Raw genomic sequence first — 14,268 nt, forward strand, 5'->3', positions numbered from 1 at the left:
TATTAATAATGATTATTATACAGTTTTGCTGCTTAATATTTTTTTGTTTAAAACATGATACATTTTTTTCTGCATTCTTTGGTGAATAGAAAGTTCAAAAGGACAGTTTTTTTTTTTGTTGTTGTTGAAAGTTTAGAACATGTAGAAAGTTTTTATAACATTATAAATGTCTTTAATGTCGCTTTGATCAAATGAATGTGTCCTTGCAGAATAAAAGTATTAATTACTTCTTTTAAAAAAAATTGCCTTGATCACAGGAATAAATGACATATTGAAATATTTTCACATTGAAACCAGTTATTTTAAATTGTAATACTATTACACAGTATTGTTGTTTTTACTGTATTTTTGATCAAATAAATTCAGCCTTGGTGAGCAGAAGAGACTTTCTCGAAACATTCTCGAAACTCATAAACATTAAAAAAAAAAATATATATATATATATCCCAAACTTTTGACTGGTAATCTACAACCTCAAGAGCCGTATTGCTTTAAAAAACCAGCAGCAACAGCAATATGTCAAAATACACTAATGCTCAATAGATGAATCAATTTACAAAGGAGTATCTAATTTTTCAGTCAGAACAATGCATTTTGAAAAGGTTTTTTACCTCTTTCAGCTGGATGTACTGGACTGACTGGGAGGAGGACCCAAAGGAGAGCAAGCGGGGGAAGATTGAGAGGGCCTGGATGGACGGAACCAACCGGAACGTTCTTCTGACCTCGAAGACGGTCCTGTGGCCCAACGGCCTGAGTCTGGATATCCCTCAGGGGATCCTGTACTGGGTGGATGCTTATTACGACCGAATCGAGATGGTTTATCTCAACAACTCTGCACGCAAGGTGCTGTCACACCGCTGATCTAATAGATGATGTTCACATATACACACATGTGTTTGCATTTAAGAATGAAAAACAAGAGATGACACTGAAACAGCCGATTTACTTGCCATGTAACATCATATTGTTTCTGCTTAGACGGTTTATGAAGGACAGGAACTGAACCACGCCTTCGGCCTGTGCCACTACAAAAACTTCCTGTTTTGGAACGAGTACCGCAGCGGGAGCATCTATAAACTGGACCAAAACACCAAAACGGTCACTTTGCTACGCAACGAACGGCCACCCATCTTTGAGATCCGCATGTACGATGCCCAACAGCAGCTAGGTAATAGAGTGTGTTTTGCCCTGGTTTTTGTGTTAAAAAAAAATTGGCTATGGAATGTCTTCATCAGATGTTATTCTTGCGTGTGTTCATCACAGGAAGTAATGCGTGTAGAGCGAATAACGGTGGCTGTAGTAGTCTGTGTTTGGCCACTCCCACTGGCAGGTCATGTGCCTGTGCTGAGGACCAATTACTGGACTCCGCAGACAACATCAGCTGTAAAGGTAAAAAAAACGAACACTACATACATATTTACAAACTAAATAATAATGTGTTAATACAAGCGAATTGTCACGTCCAGTCATTAAATAATCTTTGCAAATATATGTATAGGGTTATATACATATTTGAAACATGTAACAACTTGGTAAAAAAAATAATAATAATAATAATTTATGAAAAATGCCACTGCTTTTAAAGATTTCAAGTTACTCAACAGCCATTACAGAAGTGTGATGATATTAACATTTAATTTTGAAGGACAGAATTCACCAAATTCTTTTTATAATTTAAGTTTTGATCTACAGTACCCACGTCAGTTAAGAATCTCGCCACAAGAAGGTTATTGGTACTTTTTGCCTACTCTTTTATGAGCACTGTGAATTCAGACATGCAACTCTTTTTTGCCTACTATATTTTTACTTAAAAAAATTAAAAAAAACGACTTATTCGCTATAAGACCTTATGTATCCCCGCCCCTTTTCAGGGCTGCGCTCGTTGTCTTTTGTCTTCCTGTATTTTCACAGCAATCTAATGTATTTATGAATGAACAGCTCGTTTTAAAATCTTCCCAGTCGACTGACATATGTTAAGACATCTGCTTTAAAAATTACAATCCTCATGATAACTTTCGGTAACTTTACAATAAGTAAATCCACTTCACCAGCTAATTACTCCTGGACAGCAATGCCATAGAGATATATAGAGCGACCGCAAAAACGGAAGTTAAAGACAATTTTCTAAAGATGGCTGTGCTTGTTTCTCTGGCGCATAAGGTCTATAGGGAAGTATGCGTTTTGCACCGTTTTCTCCTTTGTTTTATGAAGGGTGGCAACCAGCATTTAGGGGCAACACTGCCACCTACTGTGTTGGAGTATCAACCAGACAGACAGTTACTGGCACTGGATTCTTTACTATGTTGTTATATATGTAGCATTAACAAACATGATATCTGTTTTTTTTTGTTTTTTTTTGTTTTATATTACAGTTATGGTGATATTCTAATGTGGTTAACAAAGGTGATTAAAGGATTAGTTCACTTTCAAAAAAAAAATTTGCTGATAATTTACTCACCCCGATGTCATCCAAGATATCCATGTCTTTCTTTCTTCAGTCGAAAAGAAATTAAGGTTTTTGAGGAAAACATTCCAGGATTTTTCTCCATATAATGGACTTCAATGGCAACCAACTATTCCAATGTTCCTCCAAAGTCCAAAGTCTCTGCATGATCCCAGTCGAGAAATAAGGGTCTTATCTAGCGAAACGATCGATCAAATGTAAATAAATATTTATATATATATACTTTTTAACCACAAATGCCTGTCTTATACCATCTTTGAGATGTGCCATGCATTGCGTCATCACGTTGGAAAGGTCACCAAAAAAAAAAAAAAAAATGAAAACAAAGATGTCGGACGATTTTGAAGTTGGGGGAGAAAATGAGATGACATTTTTCGCCCTTCCCTTCCTTTTTGAACTGGAGAACACAGGCAAATAACTTGGATAGATGACGTGACGCGTGACCTTTCCAACGTGATGACGCAATGCGTGGCGCATCTCAGAGATGGTACACGACGAGCATTTGTGGTTAAAAATTATATATATATTTTTTTTTTTTTTGAAAATGACTGATCGTTTCGCTAGATAAGACCCTTATTTCTGGACTGGGATCGTGTCGAAACTTTGAAGCTGCATTGAGACGGATATTTGAACCTTCTTTGAACATTGGTATAGTTGGTTGCCACTGAAGTCCATTATATGGAGAAAAATCCTGGAATGTTTTCCTGAAAAACCTTAATTTCTTTTCGACTGGAGAAAGAAAGACATGGATATCTTGGATGACATTGGGGTGAGTAAATTATCAGGGGTGAGTGAACTAATCCTTTAACTATGGTGGTTTGGATGTAACATTATAGCCTGAATGGTTAAAATGGCTTTTAAAGATCTGTCCATCAAAGGGTTAATTACTGCTGAAGAAACAACATGTTAGAGACTTCATTAGAAACCATTCAGTGACCCAGGTGAGAAATGTGCCAAATAAAGCGGGATAAGAGAGTTGATTCAGTCCTGACAGAGAACAACGCAAGAAAAGCCTTGCTGAGCAGAAGCAAATCTGTCTGTGGCAGCTGCTCGATCACACTGTCAGATAATGCATCATTTTTAGGCTTTAATCTGTGACCGACTGTTGATACAATCAGCTGAATTCTGCATCAAGCGGTTTGGTTTGGTGTCTGAATGTTTGAAACAGAAACCCCTCAGATGTTTTCTTTCACAGAGCTTGGCCTTCAGCAGACTTATTTACATTTAGTGTGTGTGTGTGTGTTTCTTCACAGCAAACCCGTCGTACATCCCCCCTCCGCAGTGTCAGCCGGGAGAGTTCGCCTGTAAGAATAACCGCTGTATTCAAGACCGCTGGAAATGTGACGGAGATAATGACTGTCTGGACAACAGCGACGAGACCGCTGAACTGTGCCGTAAGAACACACACACGTCATGTATTTAACAGGCTCTTTGCATGAAGCTACACACACATGCAGCGGTTGTGTTCTGTCCATCTGTAGATCAGCACACGTGCCCTGCGGATCGCTTCAAGTGTCAGAATAACCGCTGTATCCCCATGCGCTGGCTGTGTGACGGAGACAACGACTGCGGCAACGACGAGGACGAGTCTAACACGACATGCTCAGGTACACACACACACACACACACACACACTTGTACATCTATCTTTATGAGGACATTCATTGACACAATGCAATCTCTAGCCGCTCACCCTAACCTTACCCATCACAACTAAGTGCCTAACCCGACCCCTGACCCTAAACCGACCCTAACTACATTATAACCTTATCCCTAAAACCAAGTCTTGACCCTCAAACAGGCCTTTAAAGGCTCTCAGAAAGTGAGGACCGGCCAAAATGTCCTCACTTTACTCTCTTTGTCCTCACTCCAATGGTCTAAAACTCAAACTGGTCCTCACAAAGATAGTTGTACAAGTACTCACACACACACACACACACACACACACACACATATACACACACAAGTTCTGTTTGCATTTAATCTGAATTTGCAGCTCTATGACGTTCTTCACACTTAGCCCAAAACTTCACTCTGCAAAGACTATGTTTTTGACAGTGTAGGTTGTCGGAATCTTTTTCGGTGCACATCTTATCCATCCATAACCAAACACACACACACACACTCACACACACAAGTCCAACAGACGTTGCCGTAGTCCATCTCAGACATGAAGTGTCTAGGTTTAAATCTACACGAATCACACATCTGATAACTGGAACTTTAATTGTCATCTCATGCGATATTGCTGAAAAATTGCTGGAAAATAAAGTATAAAGGTATCAGATGAAAATATTTCTCCTTGATGTTCTGTCGTGAGTCAGCTGAAATATACCTAGAGCAGCAGTGTATAAATATAGAGTTTATCACACATGGTATATCTGACGCAGTTCTGGGCTCAAACTGTTGTACTATATTTGACTTCATGGCTGAATTGTATGGTTTGCGCTCTTTAATTTAGACCGTATCTATTTTAAAGGCATGGCAGTCTATGATTCTGCCTTTGCAAGAAATTCTAGACTGCAATGTAGTGTGATATTTGGTCTCACACGGGCACAACTAATTTAATAGTTTCTCACGATGGGCACCAGAGTTTAGGGAGTTTAGGGGGTCTCACAGGGGGCACCACATTAATATTGTGAGTTTTAGTCTAACTCCCCTTAAAGTCAGTGTGAAAGTGTCAGATAACTAGTCTGGCTATCACCAGACCAAGCTCAATCTTTTAAGATTGATCATTAGTCTGTAGAGTCTGCTCTGTATTTTCTCGGTCAACGGGCAGAGCTCAAATGACTGTACACAACTGGATAGTCCTTCAACCAATCAGACCAACGATCCGGGTGACGTACTTTGCAGCGAAAGCTCAGGAAACGTGTCAACAAACGTGTTGGTTTGGAGCATTGATCAGCGGTTTGCAGAAGCAGCAATGGCATCCAGCGATTTCTGCAGGTTGTGTAAAAAAACACATGAAAGTGAGTGGTATTTACACACACTCGAGCGATTTGTTTGCTAAACTAAGGGTGCTTTCACATCTGCATTTCGGTTCATTTGGTCCGGACCAAGATACTCTGTAGCATTTTTCAGGCGTTTTGGTCTCTTTTCACACCACACTGATCGCTCTGGTCCGAATCAGTTTATGAGTTGATAAAACGAACCAAAATGCAGTCACGTGACAACATCCACATCACTCGTTGGCTTTGAACGCATTTCCATAACTGCACTTCGATTGGTCAGAATTAACGCGCGGGAAAATTCCAACAGAACTCCCGGGAGTAAACAAAGATTCGGCAGACAACACGCCGCTGTTTACTATGGAGAGACGACTGCGTGGGCGGATTGTATCCCTGGTCATATTTTATAATATAGTTTGTCTACACCACTTTAGGCAAACAATAATATTTGAGAATGAAGCGAGGATGCGGCTCGAAAATAACGTTAATAATTTCTATCAGGCTCCGCACCTCCTCACAACTCCAAGTTTGTCCGCGAGCTGCCATGCTTAAAGTCCAAACTGTCAACAAACATTTCTCCTCATCCCATAATGCACAGCGCAGCTGACTATGGCAACTGGTTTAGTCCAAAAATGCGCAGTTCTTTGGCAGTTGGTTCTGTTCGAGGTCGGATCATGTTCTCACCACAAACGAACCGCTCCAGAGTTCGTTTCAAAGCGTGCCGTACGCTTGTTTGGTCCGCATTTGGTGCAATTACCGCATTCACTCCTGCCCAAACGAACCGCACCGATGGGGAAAACGAACTCTAGTGCGATTCAACTGAGGCAGGTGTGAAAGCACCCTAAAGAAGCCATTGAGCATCGTCGAGAGGTTAAAAGGATTTGGATTGGATTAAACCCGTCAGGTGGATAAGCCGGTTTGTGATTGGTCCCCGCAGGTTTGTAACAGAAGCAGGACAGAAGAATGTACAGGTGTCCAGCCGGAGCTCCAGGGCGAAATCACATCGCCGGCAGATCGGCTGGGTTTACCCAGTCTACAGATAACGCTTTCTTTCAGTCTCACCTTGACACTAAAGTACAATCTAGCAAGACTGATGAAGAAATTGGAGGGAGTTTGTCAAATGACCAATCTGAAGGATTTGTAAGATATTGTATAACTTTTTACTGTGTTATCAACACAAGGAAGACACAAGTGTAATAAAATGGATTTTATTAACAAAAAGATAAACAAGAGTAACTAGTAACAACTAAATGAGTACAAGGAATTGATAAGGATTGATAAATGCAAGTGATTGGGTTGAATGTTACTATGGCAGTTGCACATTATCTTGTGGAAAAAATAAACTGTTGTTTCACTGGACTGATAATGTGAAGAAACTTATTCTTAATTCAACAAATAAACTGATTGATTATTTGCTATTCACGTACGTTAGCTTTATATCATCTAATGCAAATTAGAAAATCATATTCTGACAATACACTCTAATGCCGAGGTCTCTGGAAGGAGGTTTGGGACAGTGATATTTACGTTCATTTAAACAGCCTTGAACACATAAAGAAAAGAAAGAAAGAAAATCTGAAATTTCACTTTAGCAGATTCACATAAAAAGCTGAATTCAGATAAAATATAGGAAATAACAGGGAAGCTGAGTGCAGAAATAAAAACGGTTAATGTAAATGTTCATGAATTTGTCTCTACTACTTGAAGATTTCAAATGATGCTTTGACAACACTTTTTTTTGTGCTGACATATTTCCCATTTCCGTATTTCCTTCACGTGCTAGAACCAGAAGATCCTACTTCCCACTTCTAGTTAACCCACTATTATAACCCACTTCTGACGCAAGCTGTTAGTAAATCTGGCCCTAGATCTTCTAAGCTCACTGCTTCTCCCAACAGATACACTGACACACTGCTGTGAGCATAAGATATGCTGCTGCTGCATGAATAGACATACATAAATCTCGACTTAGACAGGTGGAGCTGGGGGAGGTGGAGGGGTTCAGGACTAGCTCACAGCAAACACTGAACCAGACTCTTTCAATGTTGAGCAAGTAATATCATTGGCTGCAGAATCAACAAGCTTGTGCCATGTGGTAACTTTAGTTAGATTCGGTTTACATCAGTTTAAATTTCCATACATTCATTTTATTATTAATTGTAATAATCTAGAAAGATTTTTGCATGCACAAGAAGTCCTACAACAGACGGTCCAAAACAGACACAGATCTCACAGTTTGTCTGGGATTACATGAAGCAATGGAAAAAACGGAGACCATGTCCGCCATATTAATCAGTGTCAAGATCTCCAAAATACAAATAGAGCAACAGGCAGCAAGTGTCACATGATTGGCTTATTTGTTCATGTTTAGAGTTTTACCTGTTTTTCTGTTCATTTTCATTGTATTAAATAATTATTAGTATTATTGTAGTATTACTATTAGGGAAGGCTACTTTTATTATTAAATTGATAGGCTATTATAATTAATTTGCCACGCAATAATTGTATAGCACATCAACGCAAAAGCAACGCGCTGCGAGGATAATAACAGATTACATACGTGGGTAATGGTTAATCCCATTTTGCAACATGAACTGGAGGTAAGCAACAGTAATTTGTAGCTAGTTTGAGCTAAGGAACTTAAAGATCTCCCTCTTTTTTTGCTGCAGATGAAATGGTTAAACTTCTGTTTTCGCGCAGGCGCAGTGAGGGAAAAACATTGAGTTTAGGGCAATCGGTTCGTAGCTCTGCTTCAACTGTGCGATATAGTCACGAGCAGCGACCAAAATTTCGAACATGCCAGAAATTCATCCGACCATCCGATTGCCGGTGTTGTGCCGAATTTCGACCCCCTGCCGAATTATTACCCCCCTCGTTGAAGTCAGTACCTGATTGCCTAATCCTAACCCCACCCCTAATCCTAACCCCTCCCCCACAACTAATCCTAAACCTACCAATACTAGGGGGGTAATAATTCGGCAGGGGTCGAAATTCGGCACGACACCGGTCGGGAGAGGTTAATCGCCTCTCGTTTCCCCCTGTACACTACACGAACACTGCACGACAAACGACGCACGACAAAGCTGAAAATCGCACGAGTCAGAATTCGGCTCAAAATCGGACGAAAATCGCAGTGTATGCCCGCCTTAAGTCACTCCTAGTATTTCCTAGTTAATCTTCTAACCTGTTCAATTAGTTCAGTCTTCCTCCGTCCCCCGTGTCTTGTTAATCAGTCTCATTAGTTCCTCTTGTTTGCCTGTGTATTTAAGCCTGAGTTTAATCTGGTCTAGTTGTGTGTCGACGTCGCTGTAAGCTTGGTTGTTCTGCTCCATGTATTAGAATTCTGAGTATCTTGAGTATTTCTGTTAGTGTGAGTTTGTGATTAATAAAGACTGCTGCATATAGATCCTGTTTCTTCAACCAAGACCTTTGACAAAAAGATTCCCTTCCAAGAATTCCAATCTGGTGGACACTATAAAAATAACTAAACCCTTATTATTGCACAATGCGTATGACTCCACTTATAAAACATCGGGTATTCATAACAAACTCCATATTGAGTGCAAACATGTTGAAGATGAACTGTTTCCACAGAGAAGCAGTGGGGAATGAATTCCTGTTCTAGAAAGAGAAGGACCGTAATGTTGTACAGTAAATCTGCTGCTTTTCTACTGGCTTACAGACGACACGAAGGCCATAATAATATATGATAATAACTATATGTAATAAGTTTTATTTGAATGCGTTGAGTTGTTCTCCTTTGCAGCTCGGACGTGTCCTCCGAATCAGTACTCGTGTGCCAGTGGCCGCTGTATTCCCATCTCCTGGACATGTGACCTGGATGATGACTGCGGGGATCGCTCGGATGAGCCTGCGTCCTGCGGTAAATCATGTTACTTTATACTGGTGCCAGCTTATTAAAATAATGAATTCATACATTAATATGCATGTGGTAGTTTTAGAAAAACTAGTTCAGTGCTAGTTTTGTCCGTTCCAACTTTGAAGGAAATGTTTTATGACATTTTTGTAAATGTTTTAGATATTTAGAACTACATTTTGTTTTTACTAGGTTTATTCATCTAGGTAATATTTAATGGCTCATGAAAAAGCTAAATTTGGATAAATTAAACTCAAAACTTCATATATTATTTATTTCAATTAGGACAATTATTCATTGCAACGTAAATAATCAAAAAATGTGATACGATGAACCATGTAAAGTCAAATTCATATTTACATGCAACCAGTAAAAACTCGTGTTGCATTTAATGATTGATTATATGAGAATTTTCTATGTTATTATTGATTGTTTATGATGATGTTTGTGTCGTCAGCATACCCAACCTGTTTCCCGCTCACTCAGTTCACCTGTAATAACGGGCGCTGTATCAACATCAACTGGCGCTGTGATAACGGTGAGCTTCTGAAGTGTTTCGCTTCTCTTTTCTTTTTGTGTCCCTTGCACTTTTTCCCTCATTTGTCTTTGTTGATCATTTCATGTGTCTTTTGTGTAACGTCATGTCCTCTTCTCTTGACCATTTGCCCCTCCCCCTGTGTCACATGGGCTGTGTGTTGCAGAAAAGGATTGTGGGGACAGCTCTGATGAGTTCAATTGTCCGAACCCGACCGGTTAGTGCATAGATCAACATGCACCATAAATTTACTTGTGTTATAACATTATAATGACGTCTCAACAGGATTTCAGGAAATACCTTTAAAGCTGTTGAAAGGTCTAAAATATCTGCAGCAATTCATTATTTGTAAAATCTTGCCCCCAAAATAGTAAAAAAAAATTCAAATAAATCCCCTGCCCATCTCACTTTAACTAACATCACTATTGTATTAACATCCATAAGAAGAGATTTAGCTTTAAATATTAACCCGTGTTCATTCCCAGTGGTGCATGTGTGATCTATGCAGTTTCTGTGATGTTTATTATTCATTTTCTAAAATGTTACAAAATTGTGTTAAATGTGTGTCTAAAGACAAGCTGCCACATTTACCATGTTATATTAATGTGAAATACTCATATTTCAGCCTAAATGTCATTTGTTTGTATATTTGTATTACAAATGAATTCTATTAAATCATAGCCTATAGCTCACATGGACATGGATATTCCATGTTGGCCCAGTATATCTAAGAAAATGTTTTCCCTGTATGGCTGCTTCTTTTATATTGGTAAAGTATTAAAGGCAGCTTATAACCTCTTTAAAGCAATTGAAACTTAGTTTTTATTTTCAGTCAAAAGTTTGGACACACCTGTTCTTTCTTTAACGTTAATAATAATCATCAAATAGATTAAAAGAATTTTAGTTAAACTAAATGAAAGAGAAAAATGTTAGCAACCAGCTGAAATGAAATAAGTTTAAATTTTTTATATTTTAGTTCAGTTAATGAAAATGTTTTTTATGGTTTTAGTTTTCGTTACCGATAATAACCTTGACAATTTGTATTCGTTTGCAAAACACATTTCAAGCAAAATCCTTTATATCTGATTGTAAAAAAACTCAAATTTATTCAAGTGTGTCCAATCCTTCGACTGGTGGTGTACTTTAAAATATGGCATTAATTTTCAGGGGATCATAGCATACATTTGACCATTTAACCTCTTCCAGACAATGACTGTGGTGATAACAGTGATGAAGCCGGCTGTAGTCATTCATGCTCCAGCGCTCAGTTTAAATGTAACAGCGGTCGCTGTATACCCGACTACTGGACCTGTGACGGGGACAACGACTGTGGCGACTACAGTGACGAGACCCACGCGAACTGCACTAACCAGGGTGAGTTCATCACACTAATGCTCTCTTCCACACCATTACTTATTCTGCCTTCTAAAAAAAACACATTTTAGACTAATTCTGAGGCAGTATTAATGTGTTGAAGTGGGAATACATAATGATATGAAAGTACTTGGATGTCTTAGCAGCCCCTGCTTTTGATTCAATTGTCAGGAAGTGAAAGATAAACCAAGCCTCAAGCACATTGTTTAGAAAAGGCCATCTCTTGTACAGCACCTCCAGGCACAATGGAAATATAATGGTGAGAAAAGTCACAGAGAGACCAATGGTGACTGAAAGAGCTTACAGGTTAACCAAAGCTCACCATAACCAACCAGAGTTATGCATAACTCTGGCCTCTATATAATCATGGATCCAAAGTCAATACAAATTCTGTTCAATAAAAATGTCAAAATTCCTCAATTATTGTGTCACAGAAAGACATGAATGAAGCCATTACACAGAATAACCACATTAAGGCACATCTTGAGTTAATTAATGAGGAATCTTTGCGTTCATATACACCACTGCCATTTACCCAAATATAGACTTGTCTCTCTCTCCTGGGATAAACGTGTTTTCCAGCGGCTCTGTTCGCACTAGAGGCAGATATGAGGCATATTACACTGTGATGATGAGTTTAAGAAGGGATTATTACAAACAAATCCCACCTCGCAAAACCACCACAATAACGGTTTTATTCAACTTTGGAGAACTCACAGTGTTACCTTTGTTATTTAACAGATGGGTTTTTTTTATCCAAAATGACTTACAAATGAAGAATATAACAGCTTAAGTGATGTGTCCTAAAGAGACAGTAACATGAGAAGTCAAATCACCTTTATTTATATAGCACTTTATACAGTAAAGATTGTTTCAAAGCAACTTGACAGTAATAAACAGGAAAATATGAGAATACAATAACAGAATGAAAACGTCATCAAATATGAGACGAATTCAAATTCTGCTGTATGGCTGCTCTACAAAGATAATAGTGCCCTTATTCAGCTCAAGTCAGTTCAATATTGATTCAATTCAGTGCAATTAAACAAAATCAGTTATAAAGCAGCTCTACAGAAGACAATAGTGTCATCATCGAGCATCGAGTTTTGTTCCCACCCCACAGTATCAGTGTAGACAAATTTACTAAATATTAGTCTTATAGAAGTGCCACAATACAAATAAGTTCCAAAATTCCTTAGAAAATGAAAAGTTAAGACAAAGATGTAGGCGTGACACAGAAAACCAACAGTGAAACAGTAGGAAACTCTATTAATAAGTTCCTAGCTTACGTCCTGATGTTGCAAAAGTGTTGAATTACAAGCTAGTTAGGAAGATAAGGAGCTCTGTCTTCACAAATTTGGAGATGAAAGTGCCATTCATGGTAGAGCTGCTTGTCATTGGTATAGCATTAGTAGGACAATCAGTTTGCCTGGATATTGAAAAGAGGAGGGGGCCAAGTACCGAACCCTGAGGTACACCTACAGTTTATGACTTCTCCCCTCCAGGATAAGCTAACCTATCTAAGATTTTACAGAGTGTAAACTCTTAACAAACAGTTAGAAACTATAGATTGTTCACAAATGTTTTCTCCCAAATAAAAATATATTTGTTTGGACATTGCTTTGCACGCTCTGTTTAATTCCTCTTGTTCCTCCCGACAGCAACCCGTCCTCCCGGCGGCTGTCACACAGATGAGTTCCAGTGTCGTGTGGACGGGTTGTGTATTCCCCTCCGCTGGCGGTGTGATGGAGACACTGACTGCATGGATCTGAGCGATGAGAAGAACTGCGAGGGTGTAACGCACATGTGTGATCCAGCCGTGAAGTTTGGCTGCAGGGACTCTGGTAATGATGCAGAAAATATAGATGATTTGCTCTGAATGTAATGGTCTGATGTTCTCAGACCAATCAGTAAACTGATTCAGTATTATCTCGAGATTCAGTGATCCACGAGTAGGCAGTGCGTTTACGAGCGAATGGGTCATTATCATCTCAGACTTGGTAATGTATACAGAGAAAAATGCTAAGTAACATGAGTTGAGGCAATAATGAAATTCAAATCAAATTGACCAAATCATTTGAGTCATCTCTCAAAATTGCTTCCAGAGGTTCATTTTCCATCTCTTTATTTAGTGAAATAAAAATAAAATGTTCAGTTCAATGTACTTATTGTATTGCAGAACATGTGCTGCTATGGTTAGGGAAAGGTTTGGTTGTATGGGTAGGTTTAAGTGTGGGTAAAGTGGTGGGTTCAACATTGTTATATACGTATATTTAAACAGAAATTAAATATGTACTCAAGTAATTACATGCAGGATTTTTTTTTTGTTACATCATAAACATATATTTACTAAATAAGTGCCTTGTATCAAATTACTATATGTTAAGACACTTAATGGATCCAAGAAAAGGTAATTCCCAGAATTCCCTGTTCACTGGGTCACAAGGTCTGTAGTTTTCCTCAGCTAACATGTTAACAAGAATATATTTGGTGTGTGTTTTGTGTAGCGCGGTGTATCAGTAAGGCTTGGGTGTGTGATGGCGACAGTGACTGTGAAGACAACTCAGATGAAGATAACTGTGAGGAACTGGTGTGTAAACTCTCGCATCACGTGTGTGCTAATGACACCAGCATTTGTCTGCCCGCCGAGAAACTCTGTGATGGCAAAGACGACTGTCCTGACGGCTCCGATGAAAAACTCTGTGGTAAGAGTCATCGCTGTTACATGAGATGATGTGCAAAACAAATGCATCTAGATCACAACTCTATTGCCTTATTTAGGCCATTCTTTAAGTATGTGTATGTATGTATATGAATTGCATATAAAAATGTCCAAAACTAACATGAACAAAGGTTTATAAATGCTGTAAGAACATATTGCTCATTGTTAGTTCATGTTAAATAATGCATTGACAAATGAGACCTTACTGTAAAGTGTTACCGTAATGATTGTATTAACGGTAAGTATACTGCAAGTAAAAAAACAATCATAGAACATCTGTCTTTTAGACATGTACATCATCACTGAAACTATAGCATTCAATGTGTATTTCTTTATTTTATTGTGTAA

General features: G+C 38.7%; 1 protein-coding gene across 4 annotated transcripts in view; it reads left to right on the forward strand.

Moving 5' to 3' along the window:
* The window catches only part of lrp1aa (low density lipoprotein receptor-related protein 1Aa), a 178,581-nt gene that overhangs the window by 65,669 nt on the left and 98,644 nt on the right, over positions 1-14,268 (forward strand). For all 4 annotated transcript variants that reach the window (XM_084394815.1, XM_084394816.1, XM_084394817.1 and 1 more), the window contains exons 13-22: positions 621-843; positions 979-1,168; positions 1,264-1,389; positions 3,718-3,858; positions 3,946-4,071; positions 9,179-9,295; positions 9,747-9,827; positions 11,031-11,198; positions 12,860-13,042; positions 13,706-13,903. In XM_084394815.1, the coding sequence (XP_084250941.1) occupies positions 621-843; positions 979-1,168; positions 1,264-1,389; positions 3,718-3,858; positions 3,946-4,071; positions 9,179-9,295; positions 9,747-9,827; positions 11,031-11,198; positions 12,860-13,042; positions 13,706-13,903 (1,553 nt within the window). The remainder of the gene's footprint in view (positions 1-620; positions 844-978; positions 1,169-1,263; positions 1,390-3,717; positions 3,859-3,945; positions 4,072-9,178; positions 9,296-9,746; positions 9,828-11,030; positions 11,199-12,859; positions 13,043-13,705; positions 13,904-14,268) is intronic.

This window comes from Rutilus rutilus, assembly GCF_951802725.1.
Source record: "Rutilus rutilus genome assembly, chromosome: 22".
Classification (NCBI taxonomy): domain Eukaryota; kingdom Metazoa; phylum Chordata; class Actinopteri; order Cypriniformes; family Leuciscidae; genus Rutilus; species Rutilus rutilus.